This window comes from Erinaceus europaeus, chromosome 1 (genome assembly GCF_950295315.1).
Source record: "Erinaceus europaeus chromosome 1, mEriEur2.1, whole genome shotgun sequence".
Lineage (NCBI taxonomy): Eukaryota > Metazoa > Chordata > Mammalia > Eulipotyphla > Erinaceidae > Erinaceus > Erinaceus europaeus.
The window spans coordinates 10,103,199-10,125,427 of NC_080162.1; the positions used below are offsets into that span (position 1 = coordinate 10,103,199).

At 41.8% G+C, this 22,229-nt stretch overlaps 1 protein-coding gene across 5 annotated transcripts in view; it reads left to right on the forward strand.

Annotated features, from left to right (window-relative positions):
* The first annotated feature begins 11,121 nt into the window (after positions 1-11,121).
* The window catches only part of BICC1 (BicC family RNA binding protein 1), a 326,137-nt gene continuing 315,029 nt past the window's right edge, over positions 11,122-22,229 (forward strand). For 4 of the 5 annotated variants that reach the window (XM_060189826.1, XM_060189940.1, XM_060189875.1 and 1 more), the window contains exon 1: positions 11,122-11,537. In XM_060189826.1, the coding sequence (XP_060045809.1) occupies positions 11,345-11,537 (193 nt within the window). In that variant the 5' untranslated portion in view covers positions 11,122-11,344. The remainder of the gene's footprint in view (positions 11,538-22,229) is intronic. The other variant, XM_060190124.1, reaches the window with a different exon arrangement.

Genomic DNA, 22,229 nt, shown 5'->3' on the forward strand with positions numbered 1-22,229 from the left:
GTGTAGGCGTTAAGCTAGAACATGCAGTGTAGGCGTTAAGCTAGAACATGCAGTGTAGGCGTTAAGCTAGAACATGCAGTGTAGGCGTTAAGCTAGAACATGCAGTGTAGGCGTTAAGCTAGAACATGCAGTGTAGGCGTTAAGCTAGAACATGCAGTGTAGGCGTTAAGCTAGAACATGCAGTGTAGGCGTTAAGCTAGAACATGCAGTGTAGGCGTTAAACTAGAACGTGTAGTGTAGGCGTTAAACTAGAACGTGTAGTGTAAGCGTTAAACTAGAACATGTAGTGTAGGCGCTAAACTAGAACATGTAGTGTAAGCGTTAAACTAGAACATGTAGTGTAAGCGTTAAACTAGAACGTGTAGTGTAGGTGTTAAACTAAAACATGTAGTGTAGGCGTTAAACTAGAATGTGTAGTGTAGGCGTTAAACTAAAATATGTAGTATAAGCGTTAAACTAGAACACGTAGTGTAGGCATTAAGCTAGAACATGTAGTGTAAGCGTTAAACTAGAACATGTAGTGTAAGCGTTAAACTAGAACATGTAGTGTAAGCGTTAAGCTAGAATATGTAGTGTAGGCGTTAAGCTAGAACATGTAGTGTAAGCGTTCAACTAGAATGTGTAGTGTAGGCGTTAAACTAAAATATATAGTGTAGGCGTTAAACTAGAATATGTAGTGTAAGCGTTAAACTAGAACATGTAGTGTAAGCGTTAAACTAGAACGTGTAGTGTAGGCGTTAAACTAAAATATGTAGTGTAGGCGTTAAACTAAAACATGTAGTGTAAGCGTTAAACTAGAACGTGTAGTGTAGGCGTTAAACTAAAATATGTAGTGTAGGCGTTAAACTAGAACATGTAGTGTAAGCGTTAAACTAGAATATGTAGTACTTGGCTGCTCTTTAAACATGGTGTCACCGAAAACCTTTAGGATGGCTCTTTAAAAGGAAACTGATCTTGAGACTATGTTAGAATAGGTCATGGTTACGTGTTTTTTTGACCAAAAGCTTTAGAGAAAAAGTAAAATTAAAAAATGGACAAAATGTATGATTTTTGTAGATTATGCTTTGCTGAAATCAGTTTTTGTCATATTTGTGTGTGTTAAATTTTTTAAATTTTTAAAAAAAAAAATTTACCTATTTCCTTTTGTTGCCCTTGCTGTTTTTTTAATAGTTGTAGTTATTATTATTGTCGTTATTGATGTCATCATTGTTGGATAGGACAGAGAGAAATGGAGAGAGGAGGGGAAGACAGAGGAGAAGATGCCGGACTAGCTTCGTGGGTGGGAGACAGACGACCAGAGACTCATGGCTGAGCTGTACGCAGTATCTCTTTATTCATGTGGAACGCAGCACAATCTAAGCCATCTAAACTAACTAAACAACTATAATCACAATCCTGTCCTTATATATATACTTGCCAAGTAGGGTGGAAACAGGATGTGATGTAGAGAGGGTAGAGCGAAAAGTGACTGGTGCAAATCAGGGTGTGCTACAAGAGGGGTGGAGCAAAAAGACATCATGAACCAGTGGGGATTAAACCAATGCCCTGCATGCAGGGCAGTACTTAGTTAACAGTGGTTATGTAAATAGAATATAGTGTTAAACAGGGAGGATTAAACCAACGAAACAGAAGGGATTTTTAGAAGCAAAATTAGAAGCATACCAACAGGGAGAGAAAGACAGATACCTGCAGACCTGCTTCAAAGCTTGTGAAGCAACTCCCCAGCAGGTGGGGAGCTGGGGGCTTGAACTGGGATCCTTAAGCCGGTCCTCGGTCCTCGGTCCTCGCTGCTTCGCACCATGCACTTAACCTCTTAAAAGAAAAAAAATCCCTCTCAATTTTTTTTTCCATACCTTTGGCAGCTGTCCTCCATTCATACTCTGAATGGGTTCTTTTCACGTGTATTTACTTTTAGGGAAAAATAAAAGCCATTAGCTGGGAATTCCACTTAAGAAATGAAATCGACAGGGCTGTTGGTGGCGCACCTGGTGGAGCGCACAGGTTACAATGTACAAGGACCTGATTCAAGTCCCCCGCTTCCCACCTGCAGGAGAAGAGCTTTGTAAGTGGTGAAGCAGAGCAGCGACAGGTGTCTCTCTCTTTCTCCCTCTCCCTCTTCCTCCCTACCCTCTCAACTTCTGGCTGTCTCTATCCAACAAATAAAGATAATAATAATAATAAAATGAAATTTACAAACTGACCTATATGCATTTTGGTTGTGTCCCTGTCTGCTTTTGGTATCAAAGAGATGTTGGCTTCATAGAAGCTGGAGCGGAGTATTCCTGTGTCTTCAGTCTTCTGGAAGACTTCTAAAAGTAGTGGTTATTAGTTATTCTTTGAAGGTTTTGTAGAATTCATTTGTAAAACCATCTGGTCCAGGACTGTTATTCTTGGGAAGATTTTTGATAACTGTTTGAATTTCATTATCTGTGATGGACCTGTTCATGTTATCTAGTTCCTCTTTACTAAAATTTGGAAGTTTGTAGGTATTTAGGAAATTGTTCATTTCTTCCAGGTTCTCTAGCTTGGTGGCATATTCATGTTCATAGAAGCCTCGCATGATATGTTCAATTTCTGCAGTGTCTGTTGTGATTTCTCCTCTTTCATTTACTATCCGATTTATTTGGGTCTTCTCCCTTTTTTGTTTTGTGATTCTGGCTAAAGGTTTGTCGATTTTGTTCACTCTTTTCAAGAACCAATATTCACTTTCATTGATCTTTTGTATGGTTTTCTTATTTTCAATGTTACTTATTTCTGCCCTAACTTTACTTATTTCTGTCCTTCTGGTTGCTTTAGGCTTCCTTTGTTCTTCTTGTTCTAGGTCTTTAAGATGTGCAATCAGGCTGTTTATTTGTGCTTTTTCTTGTTTCCTAAAGTGTGCTTGTATGGCTATGAACTTCCCTCTCAGTACTGCTTTAACTGTGTCCCAAATATTTTGATAGCTTGTGTCTTCATTTTCATTGAAATATCAAAACATTTTAATTTCTTCCTTTATTTCCTCTTTAACCCAGGAGTTGTTAAGTAGTGTACTGCTGAGCTTCCACATTTTGGGACTATTACTAATCTTTTGTTGATTGTTAAGTATTAGTTTAGTTCCACTGTGGTCTGAGAAGATGCTTGGGATGAGTTCAGTGCTCTTGAATTTGCTGATGCTGTCTTTGTGGCCTAACATATGGTTTATCCTTGAGAATGATATGAGAATAGCTGCTCCTGCCCTTTTTTGTGGGCCATTGGCTTGTGTGATAGTTTTCCATCCTTTCACTTTAAGTCTGTGTTTGTCTTGTTGAGTTAGGTGGATTTCCTGTAGACAGCATATTGTTGGGTTGTATTTTCTGATCTATCTTCCTACTCTGTGTCTTTTAATAGGTGAATTCAGGCCATTGACATTTATTGATATCAAAGATTGAAGATATTTTAACGCCATTCTTGTAGAGTTTTAGAGTGTTATGATACATGTCCTATTTATGATGGTCTGATTGTTTATAGAAGACCTTTCAGAACTTCTTTCAGGGCAGGCTTGGTGATAGTTGATTCCTTCAACTGTTGCTTGTCTGAGAAGGTTTTGATGCTTCCATCTAGTCTGAATGACAGTCTAGCAGGATACAGTAGTCTTGGTTGAAAGCCTTTCTCATTGAGCACTTGATAGATATCTTGTCATTTTCTTCTGGTCTGTAGTGTTTGTGTGGAGAAGTCTGCTGCTAATCTTATGGGTTTTCCTCTGTAGGTGACTCTTTGTTCTTCTCTTGCAGCCTTCAGGATCCTTTCTTTATCTTTATTCCTTTCCATTCTAAATATGATGTGTCTTGGTGTCTTTAAGTCTGGGTTAATTCTGTTTGGGACCCTCTGGGCTTCTTGAAACTTTATGTCTTTGATGATGTCTAGACTAGAGAAGTTCTCATCTATTATGTCCTAAGGAAAGCTTTCTTCCCCTCCCTCTCTTTCTTCCTCTGGTAAGCCAATAATGCTTATATTATTTCTTTTGAAGTCATCCCGGGAGTCAGGTGGTAGTGCAGTGGATTAAGTGCATGTGGCGCAAAGTGTAAGGACCGGAGTAAGGATACTGGTTCAAGACCCCAGCTCCCCACTGCAGGGGAGTCACTTTGCAAGCGGTGAAGCAGGTCTGCACATGTCTATCTTTCTCTCTCCCTCCCTGTTTTTCCCTCCTCTCTCCATTTCTCTCTGTCCTATCCAACAGCAATGACAACAATAATAACTACAACAATAAGAAACAACAAGGGCAACAAAAGAGAATAAATAAAATTTAAAAAAATGAAGTCATCCCATATGTCTCTGTTGTTGTTTTCAGTATCTCTTAATCTCTTTTTGAGATCTCTGGCTTCTTTTTTAGTTGTCTCTAATTCATCCTTCATCTTGCTAATTCTGTAGTCAGCCTCATTGATTCTATTCTCTCTCCCCTCTACTGTTTTCTGGAGTTCATCTATTTTGTTACCCCATTCTGATACTGTTTTAGCTTGTTCAGCTAGTTGTGTTGTTAGCTCAGCTATTTCAGCTTTCAGCTGTCTAATAACCTTCAGATAATTAGTGTTTTCTTCTAAAGTGTCATTCGTTGTTTCCTCATTTCTGCATTTCTGATGACAATTCTTTCAAACTCTTTACTCACCCCTGTGATTATTTCCTTAACTAGTGTTTGGATGTTGACCTCATTATTTTGTGCTTCAACCTTTGGGGGGCTTTTAGCTGGACTCTTGTACTGGTTTATTTCTCCAATGTTTCTTCTTGTTGGTTTGACTATTCCATATAGTATGTTATGAGGTTCCTCTCTCAGTACTTTTCAAATTACGAATCACTCTGGTCTGGAGTGACTTGTGTCTAAGTAAGGTAATTAAAGGCTTCACAGTTGTGGACATTGACACTTGTTTCAGTAGTATTTTAATCCCTGAGTTGGAGCTCAGTGGATTAAAAGCCTCTTTGTTCTTTTTCTTCCCTGTAGTCTATGGGACCCTGAGGGCTTTTAAACTATAAGTAGGCTTTTTAGCTTAATCCCTCACTCCTGATTAAGAGATAAATCATTGTGGGGCAGAAATAATCCAGTGGTTATGCAAAGAGACTCTTCATAGCCCTACTGCTAGGCCACAGAGGTATAGATATTCTCCTGAGTTTCCTGGTTAATTCTCTGTCCCCTGGTGTCAGCACAGGGCCTCCCTCCTGCTGCTCCAGCTTCTGAGGGCAGTAGCAATGGAGACTTACAGTTGCATTTGGTGAGTCTTAGGGGAATCCTTTCCTCCCTTCAGCCATCTTTTTTGTTGGTGAAACAGACTGGTGGTGGTGTCTGAACTGGTAACCTGTCAGATTGTTACCAGCCACTTAATCTCTCCCTAGTCTCCTCTCTGTCCACAAGACACACTTATTTGCACTCTGCAGTGATTTGGTGGGTTCCTGAAGTCATTCTAGTCCTGTCTTGTTGCAGTCCAAGACGATCTCTCCAGTGTGTTTTTCTTTCAGTGCTCCAACCTCACTGACTGAATCAATTAGTCTACCAGCAGTCCTACTCAATAAATAACATAGAACCTTTCTTCTACTTACATTATACTTAAGCTATTAGTTACTTTCTTTTTATTACATTAAGTTATTTTCATTATTCATTCATTTATTTATTAAATTATATATATTTATAAAATATTATTTATTAAATTATATATTTATTTCATTTTATGATATACTTCATTATATATTTATTTATTTCATTATATATTATATATTCATTTATTTCATTATATATTTCATTTATTTCATTATATTAGATATATAAATATATATTAGATTATATATATAATATATAAAATCTAATATATATTTATATATAATATATATTTCATTATATTATATATTTATATTAAATTATATATTTAGTTTATTTATTTATTTATTATTGAACATAGACAGAGAGAAATTGAGATGCGGAGGTAGAGAGGGAGAGAGATAGACACCTGCTGCTCTGCTTCATCCTTCGTGAAGCTTTCCCACTGCGGGTGGGGTCCAGGGACTTGAACCCAGGTCCTTGTACACTATAATGTGTTCGCTTAAGTAAGTGCATCACCATCTGGCCCCAACCTATTACTTTCTTCACCAAATCTATCCCATATTTTTGTCTTGTTGAGTCATATTAACTCTTCCCTAAATTTATTCTGGCTCTCCTGCTAAATGATCTATTGACCTCCATAAAAATTTCTACCGCCATTATTGTACAAATAGAGAGCTCATAACAAATCTGTAATCAACATCTCTTTCCTGAACCCCAGACCTACATATTCAGTTGCTTACTTGACATTTATTTCTGTGCCCTCACTGTAACCTCAAAGCCAGTCTACCCAGTTCAGCTTCATCTCCCCCTCAAGTGTAGTTATCCCTCTTCTGTTGTTTCATATTTCAGCTAATGGGACCCATCCGCCCATGGCACCTTGTCCAATCTATCCCTGTGTTCACCACCAAAACTATTTCTCCAACCCTTCATAGCTTTCCACGGTCACTACTTCAGATATACTATGGACATCCATTACCTAAAAACTTTGGACAGTTTCTTTTTTCAAGAGTGAACGAGACCACAGCACTCAAGCTTCCTTCAGTGTGGTGCAGGCTGGGCTCGAACCTGGGTGGAACACCTGACAGGGTAGCTTGCTACCCAAGTGACCTATTTTGCTGTCTCCTCTTGGCAATTTTTTATTGATTTATATTTTTCTTAACAAAATTATGTTTCACAGTATCTTTGCTTAAGATGATCCTATTGGAAATCAGTCAAGTCTAGCCGCTAAGCACAACACACCTGAAATCTAATTTTTTAAAAAAATTATTTATTCTTTTCTTTCTTTTTCCCCCTTTATTGGGGGGGATTAATGGTTTATAGTCAACAATAAAATACAGTAGTTGGTATATGTGTAACATTTCTCAGTTTTCCATATAACACTCTAACCCTCCACCTTGATCCTCCTCTGTCATGTTTCAGGACCTGAACACTCCCCTTCACCCCAGAGTCCTTTACTTTGGTGCAATATGCCAGCTCCAGTCCAAGTTCAGCTTTGTGCTTTCCTTTCTGTTCTTATTCTGAAATTTGATTTCAAATGTAGTTTCCTGATTTGACAACTTATTTAAGTTGTGCAATCATGGTTGTTATTTTACTTTCATCCTTTAGTTTCCCCCACTGGAAAATGAGGCTAACTATGGCATGTTAGTTCAGGATGTTATTCTGATCAAACGATTATTTGCAAGAATAGCTCTTCCTCACTTTTTCTTGCCCAGTTACTTTCTTCTCAAACTTCTGTTCTCCATTCCAGAGTCACTTTCTCTATCAATGAGACAGAGGGGGAGAGAGAGAACTACAGCATTACTCTGGCATAGGCAGTTCTAAGTCTTCTCAGCATTCCAGTGTCCTCATCTGAAAATCACACCGTCCCCAGCACAGAGGCAATTTTTTTTTTTAACTTAGGCACCTTTACCTATAAGAATTTCCATAACGCTGAGCATAGCACATGATTATCTATGGCCATGGCCAGAATTTAATTTGCCCTATAAGTCAGCCCCTCATGCTTGCAATGTCCTACACTCTACTTCTGTTCAACCTTGGGAGTTGATTCCAAAGGCACTTTTTACTGAGATATTTCCACTGAATATTTTTCACTGGCTCACTGCATCCAGCTAGTCTACTACAGATTTCCTTGTATCTTGAGTCTCTTATTTGTAATGCTCAAAATAGTTGTCATTATGTATTTTTTTCCTAGTGATTTATTTATTCTTTGTCACTACTCTACCCCCAAAGAAATAAAGGGTAGTATCTGGCTTTTATCACTATTTTTTTTGGTCAGACAATTATTAGTTTCCCCAAAATATTTGTTGTCAGAAAAAGACCTTAAGTGGTAATATCTCTGATGGAAGGCTCTTGTGGTACCTCAACTAATGCTGTGCCTGGTAATTAATAAGTTCATATTAGGAACATATAGTGACGAACGAAGAAGGGAAGTTATACATCTGTCCCTGCTGTGATTTTTGATTAGGAGGTCACCCCTGAACAACAAGGCAGTGTTTTGTGGAGATTATATGTCAGATGAAGAGTTCTGGCCCATTAGTCATCTGCTGTTGTGCAATCTTAGCAAGTCAGTTTCTTCATTTGCAAATCACACCATCCCCAGCACAGAGGCAATTTCTGTTACTGAGGCACCTCTACCTATAAGAAGTTCCACAACTCTGAGTCTAGCACATGATTATCAACTGCCATGGCCACAATATAGTTTGCTCCAGAAGTAAGCCCTCTCTGAGATCTACTGCTCTTATGTCAGAAGCCCATTTTATGTCTCACCCCAATCAAAAAGAGTTTTGTGCTTTTTGCCTTAAAATACGAGAAGCTATGAATCAGTGTGAATTGGGAAAAAGTTCCAAAGTCCTGTCTGGTGCAAGATAATTTCTTCTATGGTTCTTGGAAGTTTGAGAGAGACAGTGTGTCCTGGCCAGGACAGGTAACGTTAGAGGTTTATTTATTTATTTTTTGGTTATTGTCTGGAAAGGAATGATCTTGAGCACACACACAAACCTCCAGTTCCCAAGAAGATAGTCCTGCTCAGATGCCAGCTCGATCCAGCTAATTACCAGTGAACTTTTGGATTCTTTCTCTTGCCTTTAAAAATAGTGAAATGCATTAACTGTGTACCCCATTGATCTGACCTAAGGCCCATATCTATACATATTTAGTAGAGAAGCCTGTGTAATCTCTAAGTCCCTGTCAGTCTAAGTCCATGGTCACACCTGGGAACATTCTAGGCTGCACTCATTTCAGGACCAGTCTTTACTTGAGTGTCGAAATAGGATGACTCAGCCTCCCTTTGGAGAGTGGGGCTGTCAGGGCCGGGTGGTGGCGCACCTGGTTGAGCTCATATGTTACAATGTGCAAGGACCCAGGTTTGAGGCCCCAGTTCCCACCTGCAGGGGGAAAGCTTTGCAAGTGGTGAAGCAGAGCTGCTGCAGGTGACTCTCTCTCTCCCTCTCTATCTCTCATTTCCTCTTGATTTCTGGCTGTCTCTATCCAGTAAGTAAATAAGATAATTAAAAAAAATGAAAGAGAGACAGAGAGAGAGAGAGAGAGAGAGAGAGAGAGAGAGAAAGAGAGAGAGAGAGAGAGAGAGGCAGTCCCTTACCATTGCTGCTCTACAGTGAGGGTGAGGTCCTGTAGGGGCCCACGAGAGGGTTTATGATGATGTTCCTGATGGAAGTGACCAGTGATGGTGGACAGAGGGATCTGCTAGAGGTCTAGGCTCATCATATCCATGTAGAAATCAAAAAAATCCCTTAATAGAGCCCTAGATGATGGAGTGGTCTTAAATTGACCAAAAAAGCCATTATTAAAGTTAACAGTATTTATGTAATTACCTCATGTTTGGGAGCTACTCTCTGTCTTAATCTAGCTTTCTAGCCCTATTCTTAACATTGACACACCATCCTCCAGACAATATTTTTAGTCCAACTGACTATTAGCTATTAGGCTCAGGAAAAATTTACTAAAGTCATGGGTCCTTCGGACTATATCTATAATAGACTTCCTAACTTCTTCCCACACAAAGACTTCCAATTTCATCTGCTGTATTCCTACCCTTGAGTTCCTGTATATTAAACAAATTGTCTTGCTTTATATCTTACTACTTTTGAGCCACCAAGTTGCAGATGCTACTATGATTCCATCCTGACTTCCCTGGGCAGAAGACCTCACCTGTGTCCAGAAGTCTCATCACTCCAGAGCCCTACCCCACCAGGGAAAGATAGAAACAGGCTGAAGGTGTGGATCCACCTGCCAACGTCCATATCCAAATGGAAAAGCAATTACAGAAGCCAGCCCTTCTCCTTTTTTGCACTCCACAAAGAATTTTGGTCCATACTCCCAGAGGGATAAAGTATAGGGAAGTTTCTAATGGAAAGGATGGGGACACAGAACTCTGGTGGTGGGAACTGAATAGAATTATACCCCTGTTATCTCACAAAACTTGTTAATAATTATTAAATCACACAAAAAGTGAAAATACATTCCTTGAGAATCACATAGAAATTGGCTTTCTCCTGACTTAATTCAAGAAAAAAAAACTGGGAAATGCTATGCATGTACAAACTGTTGTATTTTACTGTAGACTGCAAACCATTAATTCCCCAACAAAGAAATTAAGAAGAAGAAAAAAAAAGATATCCTATCGCCGTAAGCCTCTTGTGCATCTCATGTGCGAATGGTCACTATGTTGAGATGGCGCTGAAGGGCCTAGTTTTGAATCTTCAGTGGAGGCATGAACTGCATACAAGCAATGCCCATAGAAAGATGGGACTGTGTGGGGCCAGGTGGTGGCGCACCTGGTTGAGCGCACATGTTATAATGCGCAAGGACCCAGGTTCGAGGGGGGAAGCTTCACGGGGGGCGGCTTCACGCGGGGTGAAGCAGTGTTGTAGGTGTCTCGCTCTCTCTCTTCCTCTCTATCCCTGTCTTCTCTCTGGATTTCTGGCTGTCTTTATAAATAAATAAAGGTAACAAAGAAGAAAGAAAGAAAGAAAGAAAGAAAGAGAGAAAGAAAGATAGAAAGAAAGAGAGAAAGAGAGAGAGAAAGAAAGAAAGATAGAAAGAACTGCAACTGTTTGTTCTGCAAAGCTTCCTTCTCCATCTTTTTTCAGATCTATGCATCTGGCTGGGCTTGTGAATTTTAGGGTGTCTAAGTGTGTGTGTGTCTATGTAAACAGAAGGGGAGTTAGGTGTGCACTCCCTGAGTGTTTCAGGAGCGAGAGGTGCTGGAACCTGGCAAATGTCCGTGTTGGGAGAACTATTGAGAGCATTTGCGTGCATGCCCAGAAAAGTGATGGTGCGGGGTGCGGGCAGAGGCACTGGGCGCGCCTCCCGCCGGGTGCTCAGGGTTGCTCGCGAGCTCCGGGCCGCTGGAAGTCCGTGCCCGGGACCGGACAGCGGGCGGTGTGTGCGCGGGGGCCCAGCGTGCGGAGCCAGGGCCCGCCCGCCGGGGGCTCCCCGTGCGCCGGCCGGGCCAATGAGCGGGCGGCCGGGCGGGGAGGGACGGAGCGCGGGCGGGGCCCGGTGGATGGAGGCGCGGGCGGCCGGGCGCCCTCAGTCCGCGCGCTGCAGGCTGCGGGCTGCGGGCGGGGACGGCGCAGCCACTGGCCGGGGACCCGGGCGGCGGTCGGCGGGCGGCGCGGGGAGCTGAGATGCGCCGCGGGCTCCGGGGCGCCTGCGGGGGGACGAGCTAGCCGAGCCGCGGCGCGGGCGGCAGAGGAGCCCGGTCGGCCCGGGCGAGCGAGGGCGGCGGCGCAGGCAGAGCGGCGGCCCCCGCGGCCCGACCCCCGGCGCCGTGCGCCCACCATGGCCGCCCAGGGCGAGCCCGGCTACCTGGCGGCGCACTCGGACCCGGGCTCCAACAGCGAGCGCAGCACCGACTCGCCCGTGCCCACGGGCTCCGAGGACGACCTGGCGGCCGGGGCTTCGATGCACAGCCCCGAGTGGAGCGAGGAGCGCTTCCGCGTGGACAGGAAGAAACTCGAGGCCATGCTACAAGGTGAGCCGTGCCCTGCGCGCCCCCCGGCTCCCCGCGCCCCTGCCCGCCCGGCCGAGCCGGGGGCACCCGGTGAGCCGCCGGCCTGGCACGCCTGCCGCTGGGTCCCGCTGCCGCCAAGCCAGACGGCCGGTTTGTTCGCATGCACCAGGGTGCGTCCTGGACCTGGGAAGCTAGATGCCAACTTCAGCCCGGACACCTGGGCTGTACCAGCCCGTCGCCCCCTTCCGTCCCCTGGCCCCTGGATTCTGTTCCCTGCTGGTCTTGCAAACCTGCTGTTTCGTTTCTGTGTGTTTCTCCCCCTTGTCAGTCTCCATTTCCTCCAACTTTAGGGGCCTGGGCTCGCTATTGGGAAATGCGCTGCAGATGTCATGGCTTCAGACGCGAGTTCCGCCCCTCGCCCTCCACTCCGGGTACTACGTGGGGCCAGGAAGGGGGTGAGCAGCCAGAGCTGGGGGCGGGGGGCGGGGGTCCTGGGGATCCAGGGGATCGTGTCAGGGCAGTGGTGCCTGGCTGGCTGGGGGACAGTGTGTGTTCCCCTGCTGACAGACTTGGAAAACACATCTTGAGTTAACACTCAGTTCATAAAAATCTTCCAGTACTATGAGTGTCTGACTTAGTCTTTCACAATCTAGGTTTTTTTTTTTTTCCTTTCTTCTTTTTTCCCAACTCTAGTTTCTTCGGGATTTTCCCAGGCACACCAACTTTAACTACATTGAACTGGATACAAATTCTGATTTTTGAGGAGGGAATTGGAGTCCTCAGAGTGAATGCTGAAACATCCAAGGTCGTTTTGACCTTCCTTAAAAAAAAAAAAGAGTTAATTTCTAGTCTACCTTTAACCACCATTAAAGCCTATTTTCCTTTCCTTGAGAAAGTCAGTTATTTGAAGGACTGTCATTCGTAAGGTGCTGTAGAGGACCCAGCCTTAGTTTTACTATGGTTCTTGGTGGGAAGGATAGGAGCTTTCCAACTTTGTTCTGTGGCTTTCTGCGTAACTTACTTGGACTTTTATCACTCAGTGCATCTAAGAACGGGAGCGATACAATTGTCAATGGAAAAACAGTGGCTTTTTAGAACAATTAAGCAGGTTATTTTAAGAGAGAACAACATGTTTTCCAAAACAATAACTTCATAGAGACAAATAGCAGGAGAGTTTGGCAGGACTTTTCTTGGATGAGCTACAAACTCATCTCTCTTGTTGCTTATTTTTATTTTGATAAACACTCCTAATACTCCCCATGTCTGTTTCTGTCTCTTTCCTTGCCCCTTTAATTTCTGTAACTTTCTATGATGAGCTGTTTAGGTAAGAATAGTGCAAGGTGGATTTGAAAAGCAAAAACCCCGTTGTGTTTCAGTATCCCACTTTAGTTGTTTTATATATTCCATGGTACTTTTATTTTAGAGATTAGTTTACTGTAGGCAAGACACACACACACACGCACGCACGCACGCGCACACACACACGCGCACACACACACGCGCACACACGCACACGCACACACACACACACACACGGAGCAGCCAGAGCACTATCCTGATAATGCAGTGTCAGGACAAGGGGAATTGAACTGGGAGCTTCAGGCATGCTTGCCTGATGCTCTTTCAATTGAACTATTTCTCCAGCTGCTCTGTGGTCCTCTCCTCATCTGCATCATCTTCTTCTTTAATATATTATCTTTCTCATAGGGTTTTGTGAGAATTAGAGAGAGAGTGCCCAACAAGCTAAATCTTGATCCATTGGTGATTCAGAAGAGCTCTATAACTTTCAGCTTAATATTATGAATATTACTGATAAGTACCACAGCGTGGATGCGGATCCTTAGTACCAATCGTATTTTCTGACATATTGTATATGTTTAACAGATATTTGGAGAACAAACAAATCTTGCAGTTCAGAATTGGCATAAGATAGAGACCAAGATTGAAAATCTGGAAAGTCAACACATAATGATAATTTTAGTATTGTTAGATACTCCTGGGTGATAGTTTTTTTTTAATTTAATTTTTATTTATAAAATAGAAATATTGACATGACTATAAGATAATAGTGGTACAGTTTCACATAATTCACACCCCCAGAACTCCATATCCACTCCTCTCCCTTGATAACTTCCCTATTCTGTATTCTGGAGTATGGAGCCAGGATCCCCATAGGGTGCAGAAAGTGGGAGGTTCTGGCTTCTGTAATTGCTTCCCCGGGTGATAGCTTTTTACCTGAAAAATATCAAGTAAGCAGAGTCTGACTCTGCTTATGAATACTATGAATTTAGAATTATAATTTTTCTTTAATAATAAAATTTCTTTCTTTTATTATTATTATTATTAAAATATTTATTATTTATTCCCTTTTGTTGCTCTTGTTTTTTTTATTGTTGTAGTTATGATTGATGTCGTTGTTGTTGGATAGGACAGAGAGAAATGGAGAGAGGAGGGGGAAGACAGAGAGGGGAAGAGAAAGATAGACACCTGCAGACCTGCTTCACTGCTTGTGAAGCGACTCCCCTGCAGGTGGGGAGCTGGGGGCTCCAACCAGGATCCTCATGCCAGTCCTTGCGCTTTGCACCACGTGCGTTTAACCCGCTGCGCTACCACCTGACTCCCCTTATTTATTTATTTGTTTCTGAGAGAGACGGAGAACTAGAGAAAGGGAGGGAGAAGGTGCGAAATACGACAGCACTGCTCGAGGCACCCATGCAGCTCCCCCACTGTTGTGACTCGTGCTGGTTGGTGCTCCCATTTGGTGCTGGTTCCCAAGTCAGGGCACCAGGCATGGCAAGGTGTGGACTCAGTGTAATGAGTTATCTCCCACCCACTCCATTTTCATTTTTGTAACTGCCTTAAACTGTGTGCTGGTTGAATAAACAAGGCTGTCTGCCTTTAAGACTACATCCTACAAATTGGTAATTGTAATACTTGGAATTTATTTCCAGAGAAACTGTCCTGGGGGCAAGTTAATCTTTAATGGGTAGTATTTTTATTAGCAGAGAAATTCTTCTACTCAATGGACCAAAAATTCAGTAAGGTTAACATAGTGGGCACTAGGTTAGTGGTCAAAGAAAAAAAAATAAAGAGCATTCTTGGATGATGATTGAAGTCCATATGAATTGATGAGCAAATCACCAGGCTGGAAATGTAGTGTGTGTGTGTGTGTGTGTGTGTGTGTGTGTGTGTGTGTTGGAGGGGTGGGGGGTGGGGGGAATCACTGGATTTTCTTTCTTTCTTTTTTTTTTGGGGGGTTTGTTTTTGAAGCAGTTGTGCAAAGTAGTATCTAGCATTTTTGTTAGAATCTAAATAAAGATTATTGACTTTTTCAGTGAATGACTTTATAAATGGGAATTTATTATTTTCAGGGCTAGTTTAGGGTTTTGATAGGTGTTTTAAACCCTGGGATAGATGTAGTGAACAGCTTAATGATAAGGGGGAAAAATTAACATTGGTCTTTAGAGTTCATGCTTTATAGAAGATAACAGTGTTGATTCATTTCAGCCAATTTAAATGTGAGTTATGGCACGGAATGAAGGAGGGGAACACCACTGAGGAAAATCTAGGAAGTTAGGGAATGGGTCAGAAGAACTACGATCCAGAGAGGCAAACATGATCATTGTACATTTATCATATTTATCATTTTTTTCCCCAAGCATTGAAAAATGTGTATAAGTGTCGCAGAAGTAAACATTTCCTGCATATAATTTGAGAGCCTAGGCATTATCAAAGTTGAGTCCTTTCTGTCTGTCTTATCATAGACAGTAGGAAGTGTCAAAAGAGACAGAGGGAAAAGGTCTGTTTTCATGATCTGAGGTTGACATCTGGTGGGCTCTGCAGGATATTGCTGTTAAGGAATTAAAAAACTTTGTTGCATTTGTACAATGATGAGCAGCCCCGGGACCATTTGCTGTTGCTTGCTTGAGTAACACAACCAGCCTCGAAAAAGTTCAAAACACATCATAGGGTAAAAGTAAGTAGTTACTAAAGGAATCATTTGCTTAGTTTGCCAATTACTGTACTTTGTGAGGTTAGTCTTATGCTTTGATGTCTAGTTGATAGGGTGCAAGACACTTTGTGAAAATGCAAGTATGAAGCAAACCTGTGAAAACAAACTACTGTAAATGAAAACAAATCAGAACAAAATTAAGTCTAGTTTTCAGCTAGTGAATGATTAGGCTCATAAACAACAAAAACAAATCGGGGGGGGGGGGCAGGCAGTAGTGCACCGGATTAAGCGCGTGTGCGTGAAGTCCAAGGACTGGCGTCACGATGTGGGTTCGAGCCCCCCCCCCCCACCTGCAGGGGGGTCAGTTCACAAGTGGTGAAGCAGAAGTGCAGGTGTCTATCTTCCTCTCCCCCTCTCTGTGTTCCCCTTCTCTCTCAATTTCTTTCTGTCTTAACCAACAACAACAATAGCAATAACAGCAAGAATAACAACAAGGGCAACAAAATGGAAAAAATGGCCTCCAGGAGCAGTAGATTCATGGTGCAGGCACTGAGCCTCAGCAATAACCCTGGAGGCAAAACAAAACAGACAAACAAAAAACCAAAAACCAAATCAGATAACTTATGAAACTTACTGATTAAGAGTTCAGAACTCTTATTTATTTATTTATTTATTTTAAAACGGAGAAAACAAAATCACAGGATAAGAGGGGTACAACTCCACATAGTTCCCACCACTAGAACTCCGTATCCCATCCCCTCCCCTGATAGCTTTCCTATTCTTTATCCCTCTGGGAGGATGGACCCAAGGTCACTGTGCAATGCTGAAGGTGGAAAGTCTGGCTTCTGTAATTGCTTCTCCAGTGAACATGGGCGTTGACTGGTCGATCCATACTCCCAGCCTGTAAGAGTTCAGAACTCTTAAGTCCTATCTTAATAGAGAGCTTGAGAAAATCCATCACCTGTGGGACAGGTGGTAGTGTACCTGGTTGAGTGCACAAGCACCCAGGTTCGAGCCCCTGGTCCCCACTTGCAGGGAAAAAGCTTTGTGAGTTACCTAGTAATGCTGCAGGTGTTTCTCTGTGTCTCTTCCTCTCTCTCTCCCCCTTCCCTCTCTGACTGTCTATCCAATAAATAGACAAAGATATTAATAAAAAAAACTTAATTAAAAAAAGAAGAAAATCCACCACTTGTCACCTTGTTTCTGAAAGGGGTATTAATAACAGTCTCTGTGTTCTGAGGCATTTGTGATGATTGAAGAGAACAGAGTGCTTGTGGCCACAGAGGAAATGCTGTTTAAGCTGGTGATCACAATATTATGGATTGTAATTTATAAACTGCACATGCTAATCTTAAAAATGAACATCTTAATCTAAAAAATGAAAATGGAAAAATGAAATTGTTTTAGAATGAGTGAACATCCAACAGGCATCTCAGTAGTATTGTTGACCTTCTGTGCCGAGTGTTTTAGCTCCTTGTCAAGGTGGGTGAGTAAAATGCTTGAGACATGAGCCTGGGCTTCTTCATTTTTCCTAGGCTGGGAGAGCTTTTCATCCTCTTTTTTGTAATTGTGCTTGAAAAAGTTAAGGTAGAAAGCAGAACAAATTGTTGACTAATCTTAAACCTCAAGGCAAGAATATTGCAGATGAAGATTTGAGGGTCTACATTTTGGAAAAAGCTAGTAGGTCTATTTTAGCTATATTCCAAGGGGCTCATAGCTTCAGCAGTTTTTGCCAGAGTCTGACAGCAGGTAGACCCAAGGTATTGTCTGGAGAAGATGGTGTCATAGTTGGAAAAAGGGCTAGAAAGCTGGGTCAGGGAAGAGAATATCTCCCCGATATGGGGAAAGTATATAAATATTGTTGACTGTAAATCCCATTGATTTGATCTGGGGCCCATATTCAGCACAGGAGCCTATGTAACCTCTGCATCCCTGTAGGTCTGAGCTCGCATTCTGTGGTCATGGCTAGGAACATTCTAGGCTGCACTAATTTCAGGACCAGTCTTCCTCGAGCGACAGAGTGTCTTGCCCACCTTCCCTTCAGAGAATGGAACAGCCCCTATCATTGTTGATCCACATTGAGGGCCAGGTCCTGTAGGGATCAACAAAGGAGTCCATTATGTTGTTTCTGATGGAGATGACCAGTGGCAGTGGAGAGAGGGATCTGTTAGAGGACTAAATATTTTTATAGGGTGCAGCATGTGAGAAGTCTGGCTTCTGTAATTGCTTCTCTGCTGGGTATGGGCATTCATGGGTCTATCCATACCCCCAGCCTGTTTCTATGTTTCTGAACTGAGGTAGGGCTCTGGTGAGGTGGGGTTCCAAGACACATGGTAGCATTTGGAACTTTGTGGCTGAAAAGCACTAAGATATAAAGCAAAATAATTTTTTTTAATAATCAGGAGCTCAAAGGTAAGGGTGTAACAGCTGAAATTTGGGGTCTTCATGTTAGAAGAAGGTAGGAAGTCTATTTTAGGTATGTTCCAAGAGGCCTATGACTTTACTAACTTTTGTCTGAGCCCCAGAGATAACATTCAGGTGGGCTAAAAGTAATGTCAGTGTTGGGAATAAGACTGGAAAGCTGGATCAAGACAGAGAGTCACTCTCCAATATGGTAAAGTATATAAATACAGTTAACTGTGAACCCCATTGATTTGATCTGGGATGCATGTCTGTTCATATTTAGCACAGAAGCCTGTGTAGCTTCTGCATTCCTGTAGGCCTGAGCTTGAATTTCATGGGGACATTCTAGAGTTGAATTTCATGGGGACATGCACCCATTTCAAGAGTAGTCTTCCTCGAGGGGCAGAGTATGTTGACCCAGCCTCCCTTTAGAGAGTGGGGCAGTTTCCACCATTGTTCTACATTGAGGGCAAGGTCCTGTAGAGGCCCGCAAGAGGGTTTATGATGTTCTCATGGAGATGACCAGTGATGGTGGAGAGAGAGAGATCTGTTAGAGGTCTAGGCTCATCATATCTGTGTGGGAATCCTAGGATTCCCTGACAAGGGCCACAGATGATGGGATGGCTGTTAGTGACCAAAAGGGCCATCATTTAAGTGTGCTGGTCTCTTGCTCTTATCCAGCTTTTGTCTTTATCTGATGGGGTTCGGGTTTGAGTGATTGAGAGAAGTGAAATAGGTCTAATTAGAAAAATATCTGATTAAGTACTTTATGGCGTCTTTATTTATTTATTTATTTTTAGGTCTTTCTACTTTCTTGCTGCACCTTTTTGAGTCACAGTTGGCCATAGCACACCTTTTCTTTAAGGTGTATATTTCGTGCAAACTTTAGGACACGTGCGCACATGTGCCCTGTCTCTTGGGCCTTGGTCTCTATCTAGGTTCTGTAACTTTGTTAGGAAGTGCAGCACCTGAAATGGAATTAAGGAGTCCTATGAGCTAGGAAAGATCTCACCAGAGTATTGGAGCTGGAAGGTTGACATCCCAGGCCTGGTGTCTCTGGACACAGTCTGAAGTGCAGCGTGTCAAGGTAGTACTGGTTGCCTTGATTTGGTTGATATCAGCAGATGCAGTATCAAATGGTATGGATTAAGAGAAGCATAGGGAGTCAGCCGGTAGCGCAGCGGGTTAAGCGCATTTGGTGCGAAGCGCAAGGACCAGAGTCAGGATCCTGGTGTGAGTCCCTGTCTCCCCACCTGCAGGGAAGTTGCTTCACAAGCGGTGAAGCAGGTCTGCAGGTGTCTGTCTTTCTCTCCCTCTCTCTGCCTTCCCCTCCTCTCTCCATTTCTCTCTGTCCTATCCAACAATGCTGACATCAATAATAACTACAACAATAAAAAAGAAGGGCAACAAAAGGGAAAATAAAAATAATTTTTATTAATTTTATTAATTTTTTTAAATTAATCCTTTCTTAAATAAAAAAAATAATAAAAAAAGAAACTAAAAAAAATAAAAAAAATAAAAATAATTTTTTTTAAAAATAAGAAGCATAAAGGAAAATGCGCAAAGTCCCAGAGGTTCCAGGACTGAGAGAAATACGGTTTTTTTTCTTTTTTAGAGACTGAGGAAGGTTTCTAAGAGTTTAAGAAGACGAAAGATAATTATTATTGTAGCCAAGTTGTGGGGGGAACTTAGTTTACTTTGAAAATCCCATGGTTAGGATTTATTGTACTATATAAGACCTTGCCATGATTTATATAATTTAATGCTATTTATAAATAACTATACCCTATATACTGACAAGACAGGTTGCTTCTGGTCTCCCTGGTCTAAGATTATAGATGATTTAATATTTCAGAAAAAAAGTCATTATTAGAAATGTATTAGCAATTTAAGCCCAGTGTTAAAATTCAGTCACCTTACTAATTTGAAACCTTTAGTGAGTGCTTAGATTGAAGGAATATACACTCAGAACTGAAGTCTGTGCATTAAAAAGCTGGAAACATTCAATCTACTTACCCCTCTTATATTGATTAAACAGTGACTTATAAGACTATAAGTTAGTAGGAGTGGATATTGACACCATTCCCGCCACCAAAGGTCTGTGTCCCTACCTCACCCCCCGATAGTGGAGCCGAAAATCTACCCTTCCCTTCCCATCTCCGAGTTTTTTTTTTTTGTTTCTTTCTTTTTTTCTTTTTTTCTTTTTTTTTTTTTTTTACTTTGGTGCATTCATTAATCCTTTTTTAAAGGAGAGAAAGAAAAAAATTTTTTTGGAGTAATTTAGTTAAAAATTTTTTTTTTATATTTCTTTGTTTTCCCTTTTGTTGCCCTTGTTTTTTATTGCTGTAGTTATCATTATTGTTATTGATGTTGTCATTGTTAGATAGAATAGAGAGAAATGGAGAGAGGAAGGGAAGACAGAGAGGGGAGAGAAAGATAAGACACCTGCAGACCTGCTTCACCACATGTGAAGCGACTCCACTGCAGGTGGGGAGTCAGGGCCTGGAACCGGGATCCTTACACCGGTCCTTGCACTTCATGTCACATGTGCTTAACCCACTGCACTCCCTGTTTTTTTTTTTTTTTTTTTTTTTTAATGAAAATCTTCCTCCAGTCAGGAAGTTTGGTATGACAAATGTACTTGAAACAGAGAGCATAATTAAATGTTGAGATTGGGTTATAAAGTAAGTGGAAAACAACAAACAAGCCCTCATGGAGACAGGTGATGAGGTCCCTGACACAAGTGTACACGCCCTTCTTTAGAATCTTGGTTCAAGCCCCTAGTCCTCACCTGCAGGGAGGAAGCTTCACAAGTGGTGTAGGTTTTTCTCCTTCTCTCCTCTCTACCCCTTTCTCTGTCTGTCTCTGTCTTTGTCTCCGATGGCCACTGAGAAATGGCGGTGGAGTCCTGCAGGCCTCAAGCACCTACAACAACCTTGGTGAAAAAGAAATCTGAGTTCATATAGCTTGGCAAGCAGAGAGCAGGAGTTACTGTCAGGCAGAGCTGGCTTGCCTCCCTAACTTCTCTGTCATGGAGACCCATGAAGGAGAAACAAGGTGGGTATTATAATTCTGTACTCAGGACCTTGGAGTGAGCCCCCTCAGTCAGTGTAAACATTTACAAATACGCTTATCTCTGCGACAATGTGTGGAGTTTTGGTGAAGTGGATCATTGATAAGTTAAAGGTTTGTTATGTCCGTGATATTACCGGGCAGGAATGTATTTGGCTATTAGTAACAGAAAAACAGCAGAGTGGCTTCACAAGCCAGGAGTTTCATCGCTTAGCAAACATCTGGGGCTAAGAGACTCAGCCCTCCCCCCACCCCAGCCCTTACCTTGTCAACAGGCCACTTTGCACCTGTGGGATCATTGCAGTAATCAGTCTGCTGTGTGGCGGTCTGTCTCTTGCGACTTTTATCTGCAGTGCTTTATTTAATTTAATTTAATTTTATTTTAATTTAATTTTTTTATCTGTCATTCTTTGTGCTGTTCTTCCCTATAGGAAATTCTGGGACTGTGAATTCTTTTCCAGCAGACGGGAAGTGAAGGAGTCTGAATGGGTGTTGAATGATCTCACCCATCCTTTCTCGACGGTGGGCGAGCAGAGGGTGTTGTGACCGCGGAAGTCTTGCTTATATGGAGACTTGGTTCTGCATCAGTGATCCACAAACATTTAGATTATTTGGTAAAGTCAATCTGTCATTGAAATTTCTTTCCCAGCCAAATCCAGGAATACATCTAAATTCTAAAGAAGAAACATCTCCGATCACCTAAAGCTGCTCTCATCTTTGTTGCCATTTCTTTTACAGACTGGACCTCTGGTCTCTACAGTAGCCAGTTTTTCTCCCACTCTTTTTTCTCCATGTCATTTTTTTTTTAAATTGAGATTTATGTAGCATAATAGGAATGCCTCCTTTTACGTTTCATTGCTTTAAGATAATCCTTTTTCTCCTTTCTGCCCACCACCCATCTCAGATTGCTTTTAGAGTGGGCAGGCGGAGTGTCTGTATCTTTGGCCTAGATTGAGCTCTGTAATACAGTCTGCTGACAAGGCCCGAATTTGTGAACAAGGTGAAGTCAATTGGAGGCAGTTTGATAATAGAACTGTCTTTGGTTCTGTGACATGTTTTGCTTTGTGAAATTTGTCTGGAGTGATGAATTTATAAAAAATACTAGTTGGGTCATTCTTGGTTTAGTTTAAAATATTAAAGTAATTTTTATAAATGGTGTAGTAGTGACCAGGTATATAATCCTATATATGAAATACTTAACTACTAGTTATTAAATAGATTTTTTTGTTTTTTATATTTATGTATTTATTTATTTATATTTATAAAAAGGAAACACTGACAAAACC